The sequence below is a fragment of the Pseudonaja textilis genome, chromosome 1 (assembly GCF_049901715.1).
Source record: "Pseudonaja textilis isolate UNSWEBS1 chromosome 1, rPseTex1.2, whole genome shotgun sequence".
NCBI lineage: Eukaryota > Metazoa > Chordata > Lepidosauria > Squamata > Elapidae > Pseudonaja > Pseudonaja textilis.
The window spans coordinates 230,003,630-230,031,324 of NC_141990.1; the positions used below are offsets into that span (position 1 = coordinate 230,003,630).

General features: G+C 35.0%; 1 protein-coding gene across 4 annotated transcripts; it reads left to right on the forward strand.

The window, feature by feature from the left end:
- TESMIN (testis expressed metallothionein like protein) lies at positions 1-27,695 on the forward strand. 4 transcript variants are annotated; one of them, XM_087920908.1, is made up of 14 exons: positions 1-158; positions 3,505-3,566; positions 3,808-4,340; positions 5,816-5,930; positions 6,209-6,267; positions 6,949-7,107; positions 7,732-7,834; positions 18,689-18,765; positions 20,103-20,176; positions 22,360-22,431; positions 23,549-23,651; positions 24,581-24,718; positions 25,824-25,999; positions 27,091-27,695. In XM_087920908.1, the coding sequence occupies exons 3-14, from the start codon at positions 3,825-3,827 to the stop codon at positions 27,281-27,283; spliced, it is 1,785 nt and encodes a 594-aa protein (XP_087777034.1). In that variant the 5' UTR covers positions 1-158; positions 3,505-3,566; positions 3,808-3,824; the 3' UTR covers positions 27,284-27,695. The 4 variants fall into 4 exon arrangements, with proteins under 4 accessions (XP_087777034.1, XP_087777033.1, XP_026562246.1 ...); XM_087920907.1 differs by lacking the exon at positions 3,505-3,566 and having other exon boundaries at positions 18,734-18,765; XM_026706461.2 differs by lacking the exon at positions 3,505-3,566 and having other exon boundaries at positions 34-158.

Below are 27,695 nucleotides of genomic sequence, written 5' to 3' on the forward strand. Positions count from 1 at the left end.
GACCCGGAACCAGCGCGTGCCCTCCAGGCTCCGCCTCAGCTCGAGGCATCCGCTGCTCTTCCCTCCCTCCCCGCCCAACGGCTCTTCCTCCGCAAATTAGAGCAGGCGCTCGCCAAGCGTGATGGAAGGGAAAAGGCGGGAATCTGCCGAGGAGGAAGGTGAGCGGGAGAGACGCAGAGGAACGGAGAAGTACTGTACTGTACTGTACTGTACTGTATGTACGAATGATTCGTCAGGGCTTGTTCGTCTCCTATGACCTGCGCACGCACACTCCCCACCCACCCGACAGATTGGAGAAACATTTTTTTGAATTGGGGGCGGGATCCGATCAAATCTTTAGCCCTTTTCCTGAGATAACGCGTTTTAGTCTATCCAGCAGCTGGAACTTACGGGTATAGATAGATAAAGATAATGCACGCTTATTAAACCCTGGCGTACCCGCAAGTCCTTTCAATGTAGGCGGCACTGTAAAGTGTGAGGCAGCCCATCTTCGATCCAACAACTGCGTGTATAACCATTATTTCCATCATGCACAGTGCAGAAAAAGCATTCCTGAAGAGCTGTACATATAAGACCACTTTGATTTACTTGGTACACATGATGAAATTCTGTAGTTGTGTATAATCATTTCACACTATCAATATATTGTATCTATTCACCTTCATTCTTATATCTTTGGTTTATCAGCATTGGTACCCTAAAGAAGTTTTCCACCAGAAATTCAGATCTATCACTGCATACCTTAGCAGAAAATTAATTAAAATCTGAGCTGTTCAAAGAGTAATCTTCATTGGTACATCTCTTATAACTGTTAAACTATCATTTTTTTAAAAAATACAGTTTATATTATTGTATTTTACAATTACTTTAGTTTGTAGTGTGCACTACCATAAGTGCCTGTGGAATTTGATGGTATATACAGATAGTCCTCATCTTATGACCACAATTGAGCCCAAAATTTCTGTTGCTAAGTGTTAAGTGAGGTTTTCCCCATTTATGACTTTTCTTGCCACAGTTAAGCGCATCACTACAGTTGGTAAATTAGTAACACAGTTGTTAAAGTGAAACTGGTTTTTGCAATGGCTGCTTGTCAGAAGGTTGCAAAATGTGGTCACAAGACCCCTGGGCATTGCAATGGCCATTGCAATGGCCATACATGAGTCAGTTGCCAAACATCTGAATTTTCATCATGTGACCATGGGGATGCTGCAATGGTTGTGTGAAAAACGGTTTTAGTTCACTTTTTCCAGTGATGTAACTTTAAATGGTCACTAAATTGAGGACTGCCTGTATTAAATAATCTACAATAAATAAAGTTAATATACAATGTAGTCCCCCTCCCACTGATGTACGGTTTCTGTTCATGTAGAATACTGTAGAAGAATCATAAAGCAAAAAATTACCCAGATAAAATAGTATTGTAAAGCTGAGGATATAATACTTTGAAAATTTTGAAAAGCTGATATCAAAAAATATTTTTCAATATATCAGTTAACTATACTTTTTGTTGTAATTGTGGTTTATATTAGCTTCTTGCAGATTTTCATATATAATATTAATTTACTATATGCATTTCAGTGTAGTTTGCTTTGAAATTGTACTTCATAATATAAGTTGTATTTATTTAGAAAATTGGGAATATCAGAGGTCGTAGTCAAAACACTATACTCAAGTGAGACTGTAAATTATAATAAATACTATCTGAATTGCCAAAATCTGTTCTTATTTGGAAGTTCTATAAAAACATGTGGACTCTAAGCACAGGAATATAATCTTTGGATATATACCCAATCCATATGTTAAATTGAAATAAATGTCTGTGTTAGATTTTCTTTTAAGATAGAAAGTTATTCTAGATATCAAAGCATACTCCTAACAAGTTCTTCAGCTATTATTTCAATGAGAGAATCATATGACTTTTGCAGTATAAAGTCTATAATATCCTTGAAGCAATTAGCATGTACATAGTTAATTCAGTATACCTCAAGGAATATGGATTAGTAAAGTATAATTTTAAAAATTCACAAATTGAAATGGGAATTCACTTTTAAATTGTTTCATTCTGATATTAATCTTATTTCAGTATTAAGCTTTACAAAATTGCCACCTGATAGGAAACCATGATTGTTTGTTATGTACTTTAATTCTTAACTGACCTTAGTCTAGAATATGAAAATAAATATGCTCATTTTACAAATGTAACTAGAAAACCAGTGCCCCATTCCGTCATTGTTTCAGAGATATTTCTTTACCTAAATAGAGAAACAGACTGACCAAGGCTGCGCAAAAAAGCAGTAGGACCAGGAATAGCTTCCAACTTCCTCCTGGCTTCCCCACTGAGTTCCCTGTGGGAATCTAATAGCAAGCATGGAAATTTTTCACTTTCCTTCCCAGCAGGCAAATAAATGCCTGCTGTTGTCAGAATGGGGAGCAAGGGATTGTGAGATTGGCTGGGTAGCTGTCACAGAACATTGAAAATGAAGATTACATGACCACACTTCCAACTTTCATTCCTTAAGAATCGGGAGTCTTGGATTTGGGCACAATCTGTAAGTTAGTCCATTTAAGATACTTTGGTTCAAAAATTGTGCCCTATTACACACCATTTCACCCAGTTAAAAGTCATGATAAAGAATTATAGTAGTTCATAGATAAGCAACATATTAAAATTTCTGAAATATAGAATTATATTGATAGGTGTATATTTTCATAAAAACAAAGATATCAGGTACAATAGAATAAAACCTTCACCTATGTCTAATACAGATTACACTTCTTTTACAAGAAAGCATTTTAGTATTTCAGATGTACAGAAAAAGGTTACAATGTGATTGTTTCTCATATTAATGCATTTAAAATGCAAATATGTAACACTAATTAAACATAACTAGCTCTATACCTGTGCTTCGCTATGAAACTATGTGATGGGGCTTAGTTTTGGGGGAGGAAAACAAGGGGAAAAAATTCTGCCTCTGCCTACCAGCATCCATCAGTATTCATCTGGCTAGTGTCCTATCAGTGTGTGAGAGAGTTGAGGGCTGTTTGGGAACTGAAACAATATTTGCAGTGTGAGCAAGGAGACAGCAAGGAGCCTGGGCGTGGCTTAGTTCAACTGTTCTGTAACTAATGCTGGTTGCAGCTCTGAAACTGAAACTCCTGCTTGTGTTTTGCATTTGGAACAGATTTCTTTTTAGGTGGGGAGGGGGAGTAGAACTCCTTAGCATCAGAGCATGTTAATAATAATATATGAAATACTAATACTCTGATGGTCATTTCGAAAAATCCTTTCTTAGTGAGCATCTAGAAGCCAAGAGGACCTTATGTGCCAAATTTCAAGTTTGAAGGCTTTACAGTTCTGGAGATTTTGTGATGATGTGTGAGTGGTATTTCACTTTTATATATACAGATTTGCAAAAAAAAGCATTGCCATCTACTTAGAATATGATGTTTTATATGTTTATTTTATGTGTATCTCACCTTTATTGTTTTTACAAATAACTCAAGGCAATGAACATATCCAACACTCTTTCCTCCTCCAATTGTCTCCACAGCAACTACCCTCTGAGGTGAGTTGGACTGAGAGTGCCTGGCACAAAGTCATCCAGCTGGCTTTCATGGCTAAAGCACAACTAGAACTCATGGTTTACCGCTTTCTAGTCCGGTGCCTTAATATACAGTATAATGAATATATCTAATGTATAGAGTATAACTTAATATTTAATATACTGTCCAACTATATATGGAGAAGAGTGTATGTAAATTTATGATGAGAGCTTTATATATTATTGTTTTTTGCTTATTTTGAAGCTAATACATTTACCAAGATGAAAACTGCTTTAGGACGCATTTCCATTGAGATGAAACATAGCCAGTCTGAAATTTTAACTGTACCTACGGAAAATCATCTAAGTCTTGTTGGAATTTCCACAACAGATAAAGGACTTGCATTTAACTCTGAAAAGCATAATCTTAAGATTGATTTACTAAATAAACCAGTTGAAAAAGGAGCCCTTTGTAGTCAAGATACTAATTTAAATTGCACAGGTGAAACTGCAGTTGATCATTTGAAACATACGTTTAACAGGGAAAATGAAAACATAGTGCTAGAGGTAAAAATGCAGCCAACACAAGATTATTGTGATGAAGATCTTGGAAAATATGAAAAATTACCCGAAGAGGCTTCTTCAGAAGCAGCAAGATGTGCATATTTACCAGAACTGCAACTACATTCATGCAGTGTTCAATTTTCTTCATTAACAACACAAGATAGAAATGCTGTACTAACTCTTGGCACCAACACTCCTGATGAGACAATCAGTACAAATACAGAAATTACACCAGTAAGATTGTACTTCCATTTACCATTTAGAAAAACCATAGCTATTATATTTATTACACCTTATTATATTCTAATTATATTAATTGTAACTAATAAACTATATCATTGAGTACTGCTGGTTAAATCTGAAAATTTTAAGATTGCTGCGGTTATGCAACACAATGCATCATGCAGTTATGCAACACAAGTTTCTCTTATCACATTTGCCTCAGGATGTTTCATTAAAACAGATTTGGAGATAAAAGAGCTGAAAATGGGAAAAGAATCTGTTGGAGGTATATAAAACATTTTAAATTTAAAATGATTTGGACTCAAAGTGTTCTATCTCAAATTCAGAACAACTATTTTGAATTTTTATGAGTTGCTGAGCATTTTGAGTACAAAATACCTGCTTTGAATTCAAATTGGAGTACTTAAAATGTTTTACATTTTAAATATACAACTACAAGCTATTAGGTTACCAAAAGGAACAACAATTTGTTTTTTTAATATACAGGATGTGGAATTATATATTTTAGCCCTAAAATAATATTTTATCATTTAAATCCTGTTAATTTGAGGGAGAAAGCATGTTAACTTTATAAAAATATATTCAGCATCATAATGATCAACAAAATATATGTTGAATATCATAACCAGAGCAAAATGACCTTTGTTCTCTATTGAATGATATTGATAGTATGTTGCCTTTGAATCTGGTTTATTCCATTCCAAATCCAGATAATATCTAAAGTTACAAAAGCTCTGGTGCATCCATATATAAGTTAGAGCATTCTAGTCATTGCTGTTGTACAACATTTCCAATGCAAGAACTAATAGTTTATAGGACTGGCTGTCCAAATAGACTGAAACAGGTTATTCAAACACATGGAAACAAAGCACTTTTGAAAAATTATTTAGATCAAAGGCATCTTTTTCCAAGCTTCTGAAACTGATCTGGATGCTGTTTTCTTCTGTTTATGCATATATGCAAACACAGCCAGTTCGTTTCACTGTGGAAAAAGTATTTTTCTCACTGCTTCCTGTTCTGTAACTTTTTGGCCTAATCCATAAAAGGAGCTTTCTTCTTATCCTAAATCAGTTCAGGAAGTATTGAGATTTGTGCAAAGCCTTATGAAAGTTTAAGTACTCTAGTATCCATCCACTTTCATGTTTCAAAATAGAATATGTTAATGAAAGGTTATATCAGGACCTCAGTTTATTACTAATATACCCAACAATCTTAAACTCCTCACTCCCTTCAGAAATTATTATGGGGGATCTGGGACAGTCTATAACAATGGATTATGATAATAGAGAAAAGTTACACAATATAACTGCAAAAGATAGTGGAACAGAAAATATGAGGTTCTACAACTTAGATGAGAAAATATTTTCTACTAAAGAAAACTCAATATTAGATAATCATTAAAGGCTTTCTTTTACAATGTAAAAAATAGCTTAAAACTTCAGCAGAATGCCTGCTTTGTTTCCTAGGTACTGAGACCATTATTAACTCCTTCAAATGCAAATAGCACTATTTCTTGTGATCAAATCAAAGGGATTGTTAATAATTCTACAGTGTCACAAATCTTATCAGGCTGCTCTGATGGTAAGTGATTTTAAAATATCAGTTCTTCTGTACCTGAATAAATTGTATTGCAAATGGGGAAAAAAATCTATTTAAAATGGGATTAAGGTTCAGGTGAACCTAGAAAGAAAGGTTAAGATTTTTAATAGAGTTGCCTATGCCATCTTCGATCTTTTACATTTAAAGTATTTCAGTGAATTTATCTCAGATACTTCCACTGTTATTTTGCTTTTTGATTTCAATAGTTTATACATAGTATAATTTGTCCTTACATTTTTCACATTTGTTTTGTACAATAGACTCTTGCAATGGTATATGTGTTTCACCTCAAGATGCAGATCCTGTTTATGATACATTTGTAAGTATTAATTTTACATTTATCTTAACATCTAATAGAAGTTTATGAATTACCAGCAAGCAGGATCACCTATTTGAAGACCTTCTGAAGCTGAACTTTGTTTCTATGTACCATACCTATATATACCTGAATTAGGTTTTCAGACTATTTATTATACATATTAATCATTTATAGGTTACTGTATTGCTCATCCTTTTTATTGTATCATTTTTATTCCAAGGGGGAGGATTGGTAATGGAAAAGAATATAAATATTGTAAACGAAGAGACAAAGTCTGATATCCTAATAGAATCTGCTTTAGGACTGTTAAAAGCAAACAGTCATAATATAGATTAAATTAAAAAATAACATAAATATGCCCTGTCTTACAGCTGCTAACTATGTAGAGGTTTTTGATGAAACCCTTAAAAACCAAATGGCTACAGCTCAAAGCAGGCATTTCTCTGGAGAAGTTCTAAAAAAAAATTCTGCTATATTTTCTTTGATACTCTTTAGCCATCTGTTAAAAAGAAAATGAAAATGTTCCTTTTAAAAATATTTTAATAACAATTAAGAACAGTGGCAATTTGAAATTCTTATTTACATATCAATGTCAACATATTCTGTGTAAATTATTAGATTTTATTCTTAATATTCTAATATAATCTATCCTATTTAAATATTAAATTGCTTGCATTTCAGAATGAGATCAAAGAAACAGCTGTAAGCCTCCTAGTAAATAATACCGAAGGTGTTTTTCACAGTTCAAATGGTGCTGAGGCAGCCCAAAATCTGGCAGTTACCCAAAATGTTGTGGAGGAACCCACTTATTCACAGAGAAATTATTCCACTCCTCAAGTGGTAAATATAATTTCTTCATAATAACAATATATATTTGCATTAGAGAATGTTGCATGTTTTTGTTAAAAATTCTCAAGTCATCTATATATTTGTTAGATTTTTTATGTTTGACTTAGCTATTTAAATGGCACAATAATATTTTTAAAAGCTTGATATTGCTTTTATAATATAAATAGGCAATCCTTAACCACATGAAAGTCACAAGTGGTAGAACAAAGTAGATTGGAGGTACAAGCCACTAGCAAGCATGGAGAGGATGTGGTTTTCCTTCTCACATGCATGCAAGCACTCAGACTTCTTTTTTCATTATTTAATGCAAAAGATTAGAGCTCAGTCTTATAATCTATAATTCAGAAGTAATAATACCCTCTCAGTTTAATAAGACCTCCCTAATAAATGTACATAAGATTGCAGTATTGTGCAATAAACAGAAATCTAAAGTATTGAGCATTGTTTAAGTATGAGTGTATATTCCTCCAAAACTACACAAATATTAAGTGTTAACAAATTAATAAGCTGGTTTTAAGTAAAGAATTTAATGAGTCCTTTTTACATAAATAACAGGTTTTTTGCTACACATAGAATGAAAATTGTAGCAAACTAATAATTGGTTATGTATTTTAGATAATATGTCAGCTGAAAAATGGCACTCATATACTTTGTGTAAACAATACTGAGACAAGAGAATTGAAAGCTATTCATTTGGTTCCCCAGTATCAAGAACAGCGTAAGTATATATAATAGATATATTGTTTCTGATATTCAATCTATTGACTATGTTGGTACATCTCAAATGTTGATATTGAGCTCTAATGATACATTTATATGTTGAACATTACGGTACAATCTGTTCAAGCCATAATAATACGGAGGGACAAAAATCCACCCCTGTGCATGACATGATCATGTTGTGATCGTGTACACTTTATATGATTGGCCTACCTGCCTATCCATTGAGAACCTATTCCTTCCAAGTAAATTAAAGTGCATTGGCCAACTTCAAAAACTTTATCCTTTCTTGGCTTATCAATGATCAAGAATCTGTGGCATCTTTCACCAAAAAATTCCATCATCCCTCACTGGTCTCTGATTTAAAGGACCACAGAATGCATGCTCCTATTTAGATTTATTCTATTACATTTTTATATATACATTGTATTATTGTATGCTGGTCATGCCTGTATATTTACCACAATTTTTATAGGGCAACAAAACTGAGAAAACCATTACATTTTCCAAATTATAACAATTTCAATTTCAAGAAAATGCACTGTTACCATAATAGAAGTAACAATGTAGGAGAAGAGAAAGTTTCTCAACTGAGTTAATAAAAATATGAATTTATATATTATGAAAGGGGAAAGGCCCTGATGAAACTTAAAAAAACCTAACTGTATTTATGCACAAACTATCCACCTGATGTCACTCTTTTATCAACAATGAAAAACATTTTATGTATTAATAACCTGTATCTTGTACATAGCAATCATTCTCTTTGAACAGTACAAAGGCAAACAACAAAATAAAGCATTTTGGGATTTTTCAGAAAATATTGTTAAAATAACTATTAAGAGCATATTGAACATACATGTTTAAAGGTTTTCCTTACTCACCTCCACCATAAACTACCTGAAAGTATATATTGTTGCTTAATTTTAAAATGTTATTTTATATAATATATGCCAATAATTCTTTCAATAAATGAGAATTAATTTATTAGATCTGAAAAATCTGGTTCTGCCAGCTGGCCTGGGGCCCTGATATGGGCTTGCTATATTGGGGTGCCTGTTGACATTATATCCACTTCCATGTCACTCATTTTCTTGGTTTTTAGTTTCTTATTCAACCCTTTTAATTTTAATCATTTTGTATTTTGTTTACCTTTTTATTCTATTGTGAGCCGCACATAGTTGCTATGAAATGGGATGCATATAAATTAAATAATAAACAGACAAGCAAATAAGAAAACACCCTTAACAACTTAAAAATAGATTAGCCTCTCTCAATGTGGTAGCTTGCCACAGAAGTTATATAAAATAATGGTGAGGTGAATCCAAGTAGTGGACCCTAGGGAGCACAATAAAAAGAAATAGTAGCAAAACATTCTATAAGCCAGGGCTTTTTTCATGCAATTTATTACAAATATGCATATGTCAGGAAATGTGTTTGTGCACACATGTTAGGAAATACAATAAGTGTTTTACGTCGCCTTATAGAATATTGTAGCAATATATAGGACAGTGGTGGCTAACCTTTTTAGGCTCCTGTGCTAAAAATTGTGCGTGCTCTTGCACACTCGCGTTCGTGTGCCAGCACCCAGAAGGCAATGCACACACACCCATGCCTCCTACACATGCAATACCCACCCACCCACCTGCCGCCCCCTTGCCTGCACTGCACCTCACAGCTGATTTTGGGCCGGTTTGAGGCCTTTTTCAGCCTCCCAGAGGCTTCAGGAAGGCTCTGCAGGTTTTTCAGGCTGAAAACTAGGAAGTGATGAAAACAGGAAGTGACAAAATGGGCCTAGTTTTTGGTCTGAAAAGCCTGCAGAAGCCTTCCTGAAGCCTCTGGGGGGAGGTCGAAAAAGGCCTCAAACTGGCCAAAAATCAGCTGTGAGGCACGTGCATGCACAGCGTGATAAGTTTGCCTGCAGCTCGCATGCCAGCACAAATGGCTCTGCTTGCCACCTGTGGCATGTGTGCCATAGGTTCGCCATCACAGATATAGGAGGTTAACCAATACGAAATTACATTACTGATTCATAAAGCTAAATATTTATGTTGCTAAGTACAGTACCAATGATACTCCAGCTTTTCAATTCAGATTTTCCTAGAGTACTTCCTGAGCATGTAACATAGAATATTGAAGTTATGACATTTTGCATGTAACTCAAAAAATTTGTTTTAAAAAAAGTGAGTGTTTTTTCTTACTATTATTTGTCTGAAGTCTACACATAATCATATGCCTCCATTTGGTTTTGGGACCAATAAAATTAGAGAGGCCAGTCACCTTGAGATGGTTCTATCATGTCTATCTAAAGCATCTTTTCTATTTTATTTTGTAACAGCTTTCAACTGCTCAGGAATCCTATACGGACATTGTCTAATCAGTCCGGTTTCCCCATTTCTATTTTATGTTCTACTAGATAATTACACCTGGTTATATGGTAAACATATATATTTACAGTCCCAACATTTTTTCTATCTCTTTCTTTTGATGGTCCTCTAGGACTAAATTAAATTGCATTTTTCCATGGGATGGTTGCAGTATTGTCTCCCAAGCTTAATTCAACAATTCTGGATGCCTTTTAGAACAAACAAAGCTATTCCAGATTTAGCTTTATTGTGCCATTTCCTCAGGAGGATGGCATGGTGGATTCTTTTTCCTGCCTTCCAATTCAAGTTCATAATTTACTGGCCCAGTTCTTCTCTTTACTATGTGGGAATCTTGCCTGTTTGCTTTCTTTAGTAAATAATTACAGTAGCACTCAATCTCCTAAATTAAATTGCTTTGCCTTTAAATCTTTATTATAGTGTCTTTCTGGCATTCCCTGGCTATCTCTAAATATTCCTGGGCAGTGTGTCCTGGGGCTGTTAACTTGTTCCTCTGCATTAATATATATTTGATTAAGTTCTTAGGGCCTTCTAAGCTTTCACAGCACGCCATTCTTTAATAATGTCTAAAACTCTTGAAGGTTGTCTTCTATATAGTAAAAGAGCTAAATTTTGTTAATGCCTGGGGAAGTATCCTGTAGGGAAACAATAGAAAATGCAGCCATGTATCCTAATGTTTTGAGTCTTGGCCTGCATATTTCTTCAACTTATTTTTAGGGTCTGGTTCACTCTTTCCATAAAAATATTTGCCTATGGATAAGGACTTGTATGTGCCCCTTTTATTCCCAGGTCTACACATACAGCAGCACTGATTGGAAATTGGATCATTGATCTGCAAGGATCTAATTTGGTATTCCTACTCTTCTTAAAGATTTTGACCAGCTACTTCGCTATTTTTTGGGTGATCACATTCCTTAATGGAACCCCTTCAGGATATTGAATTGCATAATCACAGATAAATAGAATATACTCATTTACTAGATTGTGGCAAAAGGCCTACAATGTCCATAGCTATTTTAGAAAAGTAACATTAAAGGCAATCTCTTTATAGAAATTTTATCATATTCCCCTTTTGGTTTTACCAATTGAAACATAGGACAGGATCTACATTACTGGGCTGCTTCTTTAAAGATCCCTGGCCTAAAATTCTAAAATCTAAGATTCTGTATGTGATCCTATTCTTACCCATATGTCCAGACCATGGAATTTCATGGGCTGCTTCCAATATCGCCTTGCAGTATATTTCTTGGCGAATTGTTACCTGTTCAATTTGTTCCTTGAATCTCTTATTCAGTACAGCAACCCTGATTTTTCTTAGAATCTGGGTATTGTTTCTCTCCTTTTCTGCTGCTAGCCAACAATGTTGGTTTCTTTTGTAAATGTCCCAGGTGAATTTCCCATTTATGAGTGTCTGTCCCTATGAATTCACCCCTAGTTTTGTCAACCTTTTGAAAAAAAAAATCCTTTCTAGGACATCTCATTTCTCCTATAAAACCAGGATGGTTAGGACAAATCCCAGGCTCCTTCACTTCCTGCTTCTGTTCCATCCTTGTCTTAGACTGGGCTCTTGTGGTTACACCTTCTATCTTAGCCTCCTTCTTGAATCCTTTTTTCTGAGTTCAACCCTCTATAAGTGAAAAATCTATTTCAATCATTAGGTTACATATAAATTAGGATTACTCCTACCACTATTACTTCCTTTCCCCATATAGGCACTCTGGCTTTAACCAATGGAACCTTCTCAATTTGCCCAAATATACCTGTAAGGGACTCTTTTTCCATAGATGCTACCTTTTTTACTAAATGAGAATATACCAACATTCATCTATTCCCACTACCTATTAATCCACTAACAATGACCCCATTAACTTGCTGAGATTATAATTTTTCTCCCCAGAGATGCTTGCATACTGCAAACAGTCCTTGTTTCCTCTGGCTTTTGGTTTTGATAAAAGTCCCACAGTTGTAATAACCACAGGTCTGTGACTTCCCAATGCTCCCTTTTTGTTTGGGCAGAAACTAAAGGCTTCTTTCTTTCACCTTTATCCCTTTCAGCTTCTTTCTGGAACAGGCTTTCCTATTGTTTCTCCTTCTCTATTTTTCTAACATCCTCTGACCATTTGTTGCAGTGTAGTCCTCATTCAATTATACTGCCCTGTTTCTGAGTTGTGTTTTGTACCCAAAACCTCACTTTGGTAGAGAGTACCTGTAGAAATTGTTCTAAAATTACTTCCTCTGCCACTTTCTTTGCTCCTTTTATCTAGCCTCAACCATTTCCTATCTAAGTATTTAATCTTGTGCACAAATCATGAATTCCTTCATATTTGTCATATGTGTAGCCTCTAAACTTGTAGGAGTTACTTCATGCCTGTGTAGGATTATCTCTTGAAAATGGGAGTGATCCATCACTTCTCTTGCCGCAAGGTTATTATAAGCTCTCAAAGCCTTTTCTCTTAAACATCGGGCTATTAAGGCGACCCATTCACAAGAGGTAGCGACTCTTTCAAACATGGTAAAATATGCTTTTATGTTAGAACTTCTGACATCTTAGGGATGTTTATGTATTTGGGACCATCCCCTCTCTATGTATTCTGAAAAACTTAAGAAATATTTGTGCCCCTTCTGGTGCCTGGATCGGGCCCCTTTAAATAAATCTGTGAGTCCCTAAATTCTCTTTTTGCCTTTTTCATTCTTTTCCCATTGTAATTTTTCATTCTGTCTTCCTCCAAAGCTGTTCTTCAATCAAAGCCTTTCTTGTTGTTGTTGCTTTAATATTTATCTGATGATATTGGCCCAATTATTTGAACCTAATCCCATTTCTGGCTGCTCTACCCTCTTTGGTTTAACTTCAGGCATAGGGTGGATACCTATCTCTAGTAGTAGTAGTTTGTAAGGAGAATTTGTACCCTCCCTCCCTCCCCCTCCCTCTCTCTCTCTCTCTCTCTCTTTCTTTTGCCATTCCAAATTAGATACCCCACCTGTTTATGGATATCCCACCATAACATGTGTCTCAGGTTCTTTTAACTATATCCAATTCTGTGGGAGCAAGACACAGAAGAGCCAACACAGCATACACCCCAGACAACATATACAGAAACATTGCAATTTATCTACTACTCACCACCCCACCCCCATTGCTAGAGCTAGGACTACACCATTCCCCCCTTAGAGCTAGGACTTCTTGTGAAGCCTACTACTGCAACTACTACTCCTGGTGAGTCCTATTCTTCCTGCTTCCAAATACTGCTAGAGAAAATTATGTCTTTATGATTGCTTTACAAACACACACCCTTTTCTCTCTCCATCCCACACCACCCCTGGCTGTCTCTCAGCTCAGTTTTTATACTTAATTTTGTTGACTGTGGAGAGGGCTTGAAGAGACAGGAGAATAGCAGCACATTTTCTGGGCAACCTGTTCTCTCCTCAGAGAGGCTTCCTGTCTCAAAAAGGAAGAAGTACTTCCTTTCTTTTACATTACCATGCATTCTTTGTTTTTATGCTTTCTACACAAAAAATGAATACAGCTTGATATTGGAAGTAATATCTATCATTGTACAATATGCCTATTTTTCCTGCAGTGGGGGAGCTTATTTCTGTATTTCATGCTTGCTCCAATAGACAGTGATATGTCAGTGAAGTGGGAAATATCTTGGGGGTGGGGACTATTTTCAATTTTGTTTCACCTTATTCTATGATAGAAAACTGCTTTGCGCTTGTAAATTTTCTCTTTTGGGGGTATATCTATAAAGGGACAAGGGGACAAATGACAAAATGAGTGTCATTACTAAAGCTATCTATTGTATATGTGCACCATTATGTTGCATGTCCATATATAATGCACAGAGTAAGAAACACAGCACTGCAGTCATTTCATTTTCACAAAACTGTCAAGTTCTGTGGACGCATTTAGCTTTCTATTAATTAACTATTTTTTTAAATCTTATTGCCACAGTGTGTGGTGCTAAGACAGCCTAGAGTTACCTTCTAACTCTGAGGAATCAGAATTCTGAAATTGATTTGAAAAAGAAAAGAGGTTGAGCAGCTTACTGATTATGATGCAAGGTTTTACACGTGGGAGCAATTTATCTACATGAGTGAGAATTATTTTTCTATCTCCTTTTTGCTAATAAGGCCCAACAGAACAGAGAGGTATATTTGACATGGAAGGTACTGAAAATTAACAATAACAATGCTATATTCTCTGTCTTCCACCAAAAATAAAAGGAAACTATCTTTATACTGAATTGGGCACTTAGGCAATTTATAATTCACTTTGGAATTCAAATTTCTCCCCTCATGAAAGAGAAATAATAGTCAAGTTGTTACTGTCAAGTCATCATTCCCGCATGTGAAATTTTACCTGAGAAAATCGTGGGAACTATACCTTCTGCTCCTCTCAGTCAGAGCATTCTGCTATTGTTTCCTCAGAATATTTTTGACCTTGCCTTTTTTCTTGTAACCACCAATTTAAGCACATTGTGCAGAAATAATCTTCAAATGTCTATAAAGCTTTCTCTTAAAGTTTTTCCTACGTTTAAAGAAAAGAAGGAAGAAAAAAGAAAGCAGGAGGATTTGGATCAGTTCTTTCATTATTGGAAAGATCTTAGACTGAGATAGCCAAAAAGTATCATCACGTGAGTACTAGTACATTATCCCGAGGGTCATAACACTAAAGTATTTCCATATATTAATACAAAAACTGAATAAAAAATGAAAAGTGTCACTGTATGCCATGAAACAATGCATTATATTAAAAAATACTTGAACAGCTATTTGCAAAAAAGAGCTACAAAATAGTTCTTACCTTGATACTTGGGTGACAGTATTTTTCATTAACCAATATATCAATGTTTAGTTTTATTATTGGGCTGATGCGTAATATTTTTTCAAAAACATGTCTAGGATGATTAAATTAAGAGCCCATCCTGCTTTCCTTTTTCATATCTTCTTTTATGAGCACAGAGATATTTTCTCATTTCAGTCTTTTTATTATCTCTTCTTGCCTGGTATTATTCCTCCTTCCTTTGACTTAAAAAGAGATCTTGCTTGATTGGTCTTTCCTATTCCCTGCTGGCAAAGATCCTTACTGAGTAGGGCAATTAAATCTGATCTTTTTTATCACTGCTCTCCATCTTCCCCATGGAAGAGGTAACCCCAACTCTTGGTTCATTTATCTAGCTGAATCTTACTTCCTTGCTGTTCCTGCTTATAAAGTCCAGCACCAGATCAAGAAAGAAGAGTAATATGATGTAACTTTACAGAGACAGGTTAAATATATATTTGTACTTATAACATTGAAATATATTAGAAGTCACTTCTTTATACTTTTTTCTTTCTTTTCTGTTTTTAAATCTTTTAATTTTTGCTTCTTCTTTGATTTCTTTTTTTTTTCTTTTTTCCTCCTTACTTTTGATGAGTTTGTGTTTGCGGTAGCTTCATCTTATATAGTGTTGTGGTTAGCTGGCAGCAGGTGCGGACAGCAAGGACTCAGATGGGCTAGGACGAGTTGCTGCCAGCTAACCACAACACTATATAAGATGAAGCTACTGCAAACACAAACTCATCAGTGGACTGCTGCCTTTAGAGATTGTGTGGACTGGCAGCAGTGATGAGGTTCCCGAGGAGCCTGTGCCAAGTGCACGTGCACGCAGGATTGCTCATAGGAGAGAGCAGTTACAGCAGCACAGGCAACTCGGGAGTAAGGCTGCAAGGTAATGGCCCTTCCCTCAAGAGGATAAAAGCCAGGTTTGAAGAAGCATTCTTTGCAGAAGGCAAAGACGCTCTGAGACTCAGCCTCATGGACATCATAATTACTATTTGAAAACTGGGAAACTAGTTCTTATCTCTGGGTTTTTGGCAGCCTTGACAAACAACTTGGCAAGGCTCTTGTCGGAACTAGTTACCTGGAAGCAGCCTTTTATCTGTGAAGAAATAGAATTCGTGGATTAAATCTTAAAAGGTAGGGGCTGCTGCCTTTGTCTTGTGTTTGCTCTTTTGGAACCAGGTTGGGTCAGAACATATAGATAGTAGATAGTGTAATGTTATATATGCAACTAATTATTTGTAGTTCTAGTTCAAAAATGATTGTATATGCTAGTTTATTACATGTTTTGTGTCTTGACCACCCAACTTTTTCTATAAATATCCGAAAGATTTCCCCACTCCTGCATAGTATTTCTTATTCACCAGTGCCAAGCTTGATATCTAAATTCTGTTGTCTCTGAAGTCACACAAACACAATTTCTCTGTGATTTCCCTCTCCTCTTAGCATACTTTACAGAATTCTTCCACCCCAAAAATGATCCCTATATCAATGAACTGATAGACAGTATGCTTTCGTACAATAGTAAAAATAATTAATGCAAGGTTACAATTTCTCAAGATTCTGCTTTCTTTTTATGCCATGAGGTTAGCCTTTTCTTCACCATCTTTGGTCTCACCTTCTATTGTAGAGATTTTCATTTTTTTTCATAGCATCTCACATGATTCCTTCATAAATTCCTTAAGATATTGCATGTATATCCATTGGTCCTCCTTGGTCTATGTGGTACTTCGTGCTTTGATGGCAAAAGTGATTCTTACTACTTTACTGTTTCATTTACTGTCTTTGAAAGTTATATTCCTTTGGACTATTGCATCACTGAGAAAAACTTTTCTTGGGAACTGTGAGGATCATTTCTTTCACTCATTTTTCTCTTTTTATGGATACAGTAAATTTCATACTCCATGTAAATGTTATGTTCTTTCTGAAAGTGATATGAAATTTAATGTTATTCAGACCATGATTCTACCTTGATCTCACCACTTTTGAAATTAATAGAGATTTCACTGAAATATCTTAACATAGATGTATTTAGCTATTTTACTGGGTTAGCACAAAAACATTTCATAAGATGTCTTAACTTTTTGTATGTTGTTTCACCTCTGAAGCAAGCAGTCACTTTTTCTTCACAAAGTGTTTACCAGCACCACTGCTACTCAGACACTATTTTATTGTAACACACTTGTGTTCACTTTTGAGAATCTGAAAACTTACTCAGATAAAGCTGTTCTGATATTCTTTCTCAAATATCTTGTTCATCACTCACTATAAATAGGATGCACAATCTCCGATAGTAATAAGGTTTAGTAGAGCTATGCTTTCTTCAGTACAGTATCCAATTGCCTGACTCATCTCCAGTAAATATAACTTACTACTTTCCCATTTGCATGATGCACAGAAATTATGAAAAAAACATTTACTTAAACCCAGGGTTATTTAAGTTGTTATATCTGCATTTAAATAATCTACCTTCCATTTCTATAGAGATATTACTGTTTTTTAGAATGTAACTATTTCAGGTAATAGTGAGGAACATTTTGAATGTATAGAGTAGGGGTTTTAAACTCTATTTCATTGAGGGCTGCATCAGGGTTGTGTTTGACCTCAGGGGGCTGGGGTGGGCGTGGGCAGAGTGGGCCTAGCCAGCTCAACGTCACTTGTGTCAGAGGTGCCTCTGGTAGCTCGAGCGCTCTGCCAGCAAAAATGGGCTCTCTCCTGTTTTCGGCTGTGACAGCCTTTTGCAATCCTCTGCCAGCAAAAACGCACGTTGACCCTCCAGGGCTCCATTTTTGCTGGCCAAGGCACCGTGGGCCAGATCACTGCAGGCCCAATCACTGTTTCCAGGTGGCCCCACAGGCCAGATCTAAGCACCCTGAGGGTCAGATCCAGGCCCCAAGCCTTGAGTTTGACACCCCTGGTACAGAGGGCGATGGAGACAATAAACAACATCATCTGGAGTACCCCCTTGACAAAATCACCATCAGTCAATTGTGAAAGGGAGTCTTTCTTGGAACAGCTTACATCCTGTGATACTTCTAACATCATCAAAAAACATCTGCATATCTTAGATCCTTGGGAATGACTTAATAGGAAGACAAAAATGCCAAATCCAGTCTGACTGTGTAAGAAATCGTAATAATAGTAATAATCCCTCCTGTCTGGAGCATCGTCAATGGTACAATATATAGGCATGCAAATTCATTTGTGGAATACAACCACTTGAAGAACTTCAACTACCAATAAGCAGCCTGACCTATTTTGTAGTATTGTCATCTATTTTGTTTGCCTTTTCCCTATTTTCTTTCAATCTCTTTTCTAGTTTCCTATCCCACAGATAGGAACAAGTTTTCCAGTTTTCTGCCTACATTTATTTGTTGCTATTGGCATCTGAATTTGGAAGAATATTGTTCCTCCACTAAGAAGGGCATTTCTGGATTTTTTAGCATATTTCTGCCTGTCAGAGGAGTAAGATACATATCTTTTTAAAGGATATCCTTCTATTTCAGAAATAAATATATCACAATAAATACCAAGTGTTACTTTTTGTAACAAAAATCTTCAATCTTAGTTACTAAGATATATTGCCCAGATATGTACTGAAGATATTGTTGCGCCAAATGTCATTCAATGAGCACTTTCTTATTAGATGCAAGCAACCCGGTAACATCTGTACTTGGGCAGTTTTTGCCAGTTGCAGGTAAACTGAATACCTGTGCTCAGGAGGTAAGTATGTATATATTTTCCTTTTCCTTTTTAATTTTATAATATTATACTATATGTTGTCACTTTTTTGCGCAAAGGATGCCTCTATGGTTTTATTATCTTGCCATTGTCTGCCTGGATGTATGGACTTACCTTTCTGAGATTTTATTGTAGACTTTTTCTACAAAAGTGCAATTAAGAATAACTTCCCAGTAACAGCATGTTTTTTTCTTTCCATGCTGAGAACTGTAAGCCACACAGAATTGTTTGGAGTCCAGTAGTTTCTAAATTTGTATGAATAAATAAATAAATTTCATATATTAAGAGATAATGGTTGGCATCCTTTGTGTGGAGTCTTCAGTTACCATTGTAGGATGAGGATACACTAAGGCAACTATCATGTTTCATGAAACTGAATAAAATAATTCAGAAGGAGGAAAAAGTTGCCCTGCTGGAAAACAGCTAGAGTACAAAAAAAGTATAGGATCTGTCAACACTCATAGTAGAAATAATATATTGTACTTGAGCAACAAAATGTTTAGATATTTTTCTGACCCACCCTGTTTAATAGAGTTAGTATCCTTCCCTTCACATGAATAGATAACTCCAGCCAATAATCTTACCTGGAGCAGGATAATTTCTCTCAGATACCTGGCTTTGCCCTCCCAAAAAGTAAAAATGCCATCCCTTTACCATCTAGTATCTGCCAAGTTATTTATGATGCTCTATGACTATAACATTTTATTTTATTGTTTTATTTTATTTTGCCAAGCTAACGGTAACCATGTCATACTGCTTAATATAGAGCCAACTCTAATCCTTACTCTTTACCTGTTTACTATTATCTATCTAGTCTCTCATTCCTTTGGCTTTGCTCTTTTTTATGCTCTTTTTCATTTCATCATCATTCATTATTTGTTTTAACTACAACATACGTATCAATTAATTTTTCTCTTCCATTTCTGTCACCCAAATATACTTTTTGTTTTTTCTCTATTGCTTCCTTCCCTTCTCTTTTTATTCCAACCCTCTCTACATTGCTATAATTTCTTTTGTTTCTCCTATTCATTTTTTTCAGGCTTTCAGACATTTGTAGTACGTATTATCGAGCAGCATATGCAGATAATCTTTTTGATCTTTGGGGATGTGCTCAACAATCTGGAGTTGCTCCTAATCAGTAATGGACAATATGTAGTAACATAAATAGAAAACAATCTGCTATGAAGGCAATATTTTAAAATAGTAATTCGTTCAAATGATGTTCTCTAAGACTATTAATGTTTGTTATTAATATTATATAGTGTGTAAATGTATGATAATATAATGCAAATGGAATGTTTGGATTTTATTTTGAGCAGCTTGATAATGGATCCATACATACAAGCAGTTCAGATCTGACTCTTCAGGAGCCAACAAAACTAACTTTAGTTGGGTAAGAATTGTAAATATGTATACATCCCTGGCATCATTATATGAAATAGGCATTTACAGATACAGACTGAAAAACTTTTTGTTTACAATTGTTTTCAATAAAGCATTTTTATACAGTACATTTATTTTATTGATGCTCACACCTAGTTTCTCTAATGAGATGTATTTCATTTCATTCTAGTGAGCAAAAGGTTACATTCTGAGATACTTTGTTAAATTTTACAAGGAAAATTCACTTGAGAATTGCATTGTTACATAATCAATAATGAGAATACTATATACATTGGAACTAAATATATTTGGACACTTTCCCCAATATAATAATACAGGTGAAACTCAAAAAATTAGAATATCATGCAAAAGTTCATTTATTTCAGTAATGCAACTTAAAAGGTGAACCTAATATATGAAATAGACTCATTACATGCAAAGCAAGATAGTTCAAGCCATGATGTGTCATAATTGAGATGATTATGGCTTATAGCTCATGAAAACCCCAAATCCACAATCTCAGAAAATTAGAATATTGTGAAAAGGTTCAAAGTGTCCCACTCTAATCAGCTAATTAAGCCATAACACCTGCAAAGGGTTCCTGAGCCTTTAAATGGTCTCTCAGTCTGGTTCAGTAGGAATCACAATCATGGGAAAGACTGCTGACCTGACAATTGTGCAGAAAACCATCATTGACACCCTCCATAAGGAGGGAAGGCCTCAAAAGGTAATTGTACAAGAAGTTGAATGTTCCCAAAGTGCTGTATCAAAGCACATTAATAGAAAGTTATGTGGAAGGGAAAAGTGTGGAAGAAAAAGGTGCACAAACAGCAGGGATGACCACGGCCCAGAGAGGATTGTAGGAAAAGGCCATTCAAAAGTGTTGGGGACTTTCACAAGGAATGGACTGAGGCTGGAGTCAGTGCATCAAGAGCCACCACACACAGACAGATCCTGGACATGGGCTTCAAATGTTGTGTTCCTCTTATCAAGCTGCTCCTGAACAACAAACGTCAGAAATGTCTTACTTGGGCGAAAGAAAAACAGAACTGGTCTGTTGCTCAGTGGTCCAAAGTCCTCTTTTGTTATGAGAGCAACTTTTGCATCTCATTTGGAAATCAAGGATCCAGAGTCTGCAGGAAGAATGGAGAGGCACACACTGCAAGATGCTTGAAATCCAGTGTGAAGTTTCCACAGTCTGTATTGATTTGGGGAGCCATGTCATCTGCTGGTGTTGGTCCACTGGGCTTCATTAAGTCCAGGGTCAATGCATCCATCTACCAGGAGATTTTGGAGCACTTCATGCTTCCTTCCGCAGACGAGCTTTATGAGGATGCTGACTTCATTTTCCAACAGGACTTGGCACCTGCCCACACTGCCGAAAGCACCAAACCCTGGTTCAATGACCGTGGGATTACTATGCTTGATTGGCCAGCAAACTCGCCTGACCTGAACCCCATAGAGAATCTATGGGGCATTGCCAAGAGAAAGATGAGAGACATGAGACTGAACAATGCAGAGGAGCTGAAGGCCGCTATTGAAGCATCCTGGTCTTCCATAACACCTCAGCAGTGCCACAGGCTGATAGCTTCCATGCCATGCCGCATTGAGGCAGTAATTGCTGCAAAAGGGGCCCAAACCAAGTACTGAGTACATATGCATGCTTATACTTTTCAGAGGTTTGATATTGTTCTATGTACAATCCTTATTTTATTGATTGCATGTAATATTCTAATTGTCTGAGATTGTGGATGTGGGGTGTTCATGAGCTGTAAGCCATAATCATCTCAATTATGACAAATCACGGCTTGAACTATCTTGCTTTGCATGTAATGACTCTATCTCATATATTAGGTTCACCTTTTAAGTTGCATTACTGAAATAAATGAACTTTTGCACAATATTCTAATTTTTCTGTATATATTTTGGAATTGCTAGATAATTTAATAAAAATGCAAAGTAATACAATTTAAACATCATTAAATAATAAATACTTCTGCTTATAATTTAATTATTTTACCAAAAAGATAGAATTCATGTATACCAAAAGAAGAAACTAAATGGAGAATTGGAAATGAAACAATTATCTTTTTCTTGTTACCTTATCACTATGTGGGTGTCATCTTCCTAATTTGCACTATTCCATAAATGCTTCATAATATGTTACTTTAGATGCGACATGTGTTTGTTTAGGTTTCCTTGTGCTTCCTGGGATACAAAATCAAAGAAGCCATGCAACTGCACTAAATCACAGTGCCTCAAACTGTGAGTAAAAAAAATGTCACTGAGGTATTATTTGCCTATGTAAGAAAGGAAAAGTATAATTTGTTTCTTTCGTATATACTCAAATATGTCATGCAGATGTTATTGTAGGAAAGTCAGATAAAATACTTGAATAAACATAGAAATGCTTTTACACTTACAAAGCAATTTCTTTTTCTTCAATTTAAAAAATACACCACACAAAGTAACCAATCTTGACAAAATGTACAGTGAGTACTAAGTTACTATACATTTTTCTCATAGTATTAAGTAAAAAAAAAGTTGCTTTTTGCTTTTATATGCTAAATATTGTGCATGGCACAAGCATATGCATTTATGTTTATCTGAACTTCATGTAGGCCTTTTATTTTCTGTATTTTTTTCTTCTTTAAATAACCTTAAATAAAACATGGTTCATAGTGAAGATGGGAAGAATGCTTAATAACTTTTGCATTAAATTAGATGCATATCAAATCATAAAGCAACAGCATGTAATGGAAAGGAATCCCAAAATAAAATATAACAAATCAGGGATAATAATAAAATGCTTGGAGTATATGAATGTATCCCAGAGCCTTTTAGTGCGATTGATTTTCTGGAAGTGTGTTTGTTAGCAGTCTTCAAAGTACCCATATATGTGGCAAAATATATAAAGGATACAACTAATAAATATCCATATAGTTTAATTTACTTGTTTCTCAGTCTAGTAGAGTGGGTGTCGTTGAAGTTCTTTCCCTCTAGTGGGGTGTAGGCAGCAAGCCTTTTTCTGCAGCACCCTGGGATCTGGCAAGCCTCCATTCTCCTAGCCTTTAAGAGGGGTTTGAAAACCTGGCTGTTCCTTCAGGCCTTGGGATAAGGTGAGACTGGAGCCCAGTAACTGCAGTTGTGGATCAGTTAGGGGCTGTTGGTTTAACTGCGGGAGCCTTTTTTTTCTTTTTTGTATTTTAGTTTTACTGCTTTGATGGATTTTATTATGGTTCATGAGCTGCCCAGCGTTGTGATGTTAAGACAAGTGGCAATACAGGAATTTTAAATAAATAAAAAATAGCAGATAAGAGTGAGCGTTATCTGAAAATGTTGAACTACAAACAATTTAATATACTTCTTTTGTGAAACATAGATACTGCGATTGTTTTGCCAATGGTGATTTCTGTAGTAATTGCAACTGTAATAATTGTTATAACAATCCAGAACATGAAATAGAACGGTTTAAGGCTATTAAGGTAATTCAACTACGTTTTCTTTTTATTTTGATATGCAAATTAATTATTTTATATTCATTAGATGTTATTTTTAAAGCATTTTAAATGAATTGCATTTATATATTTCATCAATTCGGCATATCAAACTGAGTAAACATATTAATTAAAACAGGCTTTTGAAATACAGATAGTCCCCGACTTACAACAGTTCATTTAATGATTGTTCAAAATTACAACAGCACTTTAAAAATGACTTATGACAATTTTTCACCTTTATGACCATTGCAGTATCCCCATGGTCACATGATCAAAATTAAAATGCTTGGCAATTGACTCATTTATGTGATGATTGCAGTGTCCCAGGGTCATGTGATTCCCTTTTGCAAACTTCTGATAAGAAAAGTCAGTGGGGAAGCCAGATTCACTTAACAACCATATTACTAACTTAATAATTGCAATGATTCACTTAACAACTGTGGCAAGAAAGATTGTAAAAAGGGGCAAAACTCAATAAATATTTCATTTAAAAACATAAATTTTGGGCTCAATTATGGTCATAACTTGAGGACTACCTGTAGTGGTATCTTAATACCATCTCATTTTTTACATATCACTTGAATTAAAGAAAGAGAAATTATGTTAAAAACATATCTCTGTTCAGGCATTTTGATGCAATTTCATTTCACCACAGATGATTTGCATGTAGCTTCTCAATTCAACTTTACTGGAAAATGCTGGAAATAATAGGAATGGTGCTGCAATTAACAGATTTGAGCAATAATTTGGATACAAAGGCAAAAAACATGCTTTGGAGTATACTGTATTTTTCAGTCTATAAGAAGCCCTTTCTAAGTATGCTTAGAAATGTCTGTCTCTTGAAAAGAGATAATCTGCTATTTTTTAAAACTGTTTGAGAGGTATATTCTATACGAATAATATGCTTTATTTAGGCTTGTCTTGACAGAAATCCAGAAGCTTTCCTGCCAAAGATTGGAAAAGGAAAACTTGGTGATATTAAACCAAGACATAATAAAGGTTGTAACTGTAAGCGTTCGGGATGTCTAAAAAATTACTGTGAATGCTTTGAGGTTTGTTGAAAATATTTTTCATCAATTTTATAAAAGTATTATCATAGCAGAAGAATACTTAGACTAAGCGTTAAGAGTCTTTATCTGGTGGAACCTCCAGGGTATGTGATCAGGGAAAACAACCGTAGAAAAGATGTTTATTTAATTTTGAAAAGGTTAAAAAGGGATGAGAGAATGGCAAACAAGAAAACAAGCAGGGTAAAGACAAACATCTACCTATGGCATGCTGAATGGCAGTAGCTAGCCAATTTTTGTTGATCCTTAAAAGCTCGGAGGTAGTCAGACCTTTTTAATACTTGGATAAGAGGCAACCAAGAAATCCCAAAATTGGGAAATCTGAAAAAAATTCCCAGAAAAAGATAATGGCAAGTCACTTTTACATGTAACCAGGAAGACAACACAGACATTAGGACTGTGCAATGCTCTGGTTTGAATCTTAACATTTTGAAGTGCAACAGTGTATCAATGAAGCAGCAATATACAACATCCCAACAGGACTGCACTTTAAATTGCTTGAACTGCTTTATGTTTTGCAGACTGTTGCTACATTCATGTTCCTATTCTGAACCACTTTTAGAGATAAAATCTAAAACTCTATACAGCTCTAATATATGAAATTGCCAGGAGTCAAACTTACCTAATCTTGTCTATACTTTCCTTGGAGCTGTTTGCTATGTATGACTTCACAGATTTGGAAAAGCTGTAAATAAAGATTTAAAATAAATACATAGTTTTAGATCATAAATGTCTATGATTGTATCTCTGGACACAGAAAGTTTTCATTTACAAAACGGGGTGAGGTTTTTCTTTTCAATATGTGCTTCATCTTCCAAACAGTTTGAACCCCAAACCCTTTAAACCTGCTAGAATAGTAGGGCAAGTGAAGACTGGGATTAGGCAAATTCCTTTAATTTTAAAATGTTTAAGCATTCTCTAGATAAAAGAATATTTGTTCAATGGAAAATTATTGGACTTGAGATTTATTTCCAATGAAGCAACTGTATGATTGGATTGTTGAACAGGCAAATCTCATTTTTTTTTTAATTGTGGACCTTTATTAAATAACATGTCTTTTTAGGAATTAAAATATTTTGTTTCTCTGTAGGCTAAAATTATGTGTTCATCTATCTGCAAATGTATTGGATGCAAAAATTATGAAGAAAGCCCTGATCGAAAAATATTAATGAATATGCCAATTCAAATGGAATTTAAAACCAATGAAGGAAATGATTCTGAATCATTTTCTAACTCTGAAATATTATCAAAAACCAAGAAAGAAAGGTAGAAATTAATTACCTATGTAATATTTTTCTAAGACATTTCTTTTGTACTATGGGAATATTTTTAGACAATTCTTTGAGTCTGGACTTCCAACCTCTGTTCTTTTCACTTGTAGTTATCCAAAGCAGACATAGTAATTTGTAACAGCTGTACTTTCTAATACATGTACAAATGCATATGTTTTGGCTATTATACAACTACAAATTCAGAACCCTTTCAGAATTTACCATTATCCTGTTTATACTGAATTACAATATGGACGCAAATAGAAAATATGGAAATATCCTGAAAACCTCCATAATCTAGAGTTTTTAAAATTGAATCCAGTCACTCAAAGAATAGTACCAGTAATAGTACCTGTAGTTACTTCAAGAATATAAGTGTTTCAGAGACAACTATGAAACCTACCTATTTCTGTGGAAATAAATACCCCAAGTTTGATATTTTTAAAAGTACATTTATTACTAATTGGTATTGTCTGACTAAAGACTAAAATTAACATTTGGCATTAGTTGAGTTCTGAAGCAATGAACTAAAGTACTGAAAAACTGCATTAAAGATGCAAGTAGTGATGGGTATAGCAGGGAGCTTAATTCATCATTTGTTCCCTGTGCATCCAATACTCCTAGGTAGACAAGAAGATGCAAAAATTATAAGATGTGCATAATTCAAAACTTCCCCTTTCATATGCCTGTCCCAATCTAATCATTCATTGAATTAAGTTTTTGTCTGTCTTCTGCATTGCCTGCAAGTATGCAGAGATTGCATTGTAACATGGCCCATATTTCAGCAATTGTCCTCCCCGTGGACAGCCATGTCCCTATCTTTTTTCTGACAGGATTCCAGCTACCTGTATAAAAGGAGATTGGTTGCAGAAAGAAAGCTGCAAATTAAAAAAAAAGTTTGATGTCTCTCAGACTGACTTCTGCTGTCACTTAACTCAGTGATCAGTCAGTATTGAAATACAAATCTGTCACAGAACAGTTAGTTAAGCCAGGAGTAAATTTAGAATTTGATAGTTATATATGGTAATTCTCTTTGCATCAGTTTATATATTTAAAATGTAATTATATATTGTTTTGTTGTAATAGACAATCTAATACGTGTATATCTTGGGAGGTGGTTGAGGCAACATGTGCCTGTCTTCTTGCTCAAGCTGAAGAGGCAGAAAAACAAGATTATTCCATTTGCTTAGCTGAACAAATGATCCTAGAAGAATTTGGGAGATGCTTATCGCAGATTCTTCACTCTGAATTTAAATCCAAAGGACTGAAAGTAGAATAATGTGTTTTACTTGCAGTGTTAAAGTATTACTTGAAATTATTTTAATTTTGATAAAATATATACATTAACCCACTTAGTTTTCTTATTCTATTTTTCCTGCTTTTATATTATCATAATTGATAAGTATTTTGTTCCAAATTAGCAGAGCAATAAAAAGTTCAGCTGGATTCTATATTTAAATTATTCTTGAAATGAATTCCTAATACGGTCTGTATGTGTGCATATTTACTTTGACTTTACTCCCCTTTGTTCTGTACTCAGTCTGAATAAATGATATAAAACTAAAGAATTGCAGGGTCCCTGTTTTAATGTTCAGTTGTTAGAATGAAAGGAACTGTGTTCAATTTGCTTTATTTACTAGTTTTGTAACAATGGCATACATTTCAGCTAATAAATAACCTTAACAAAATTA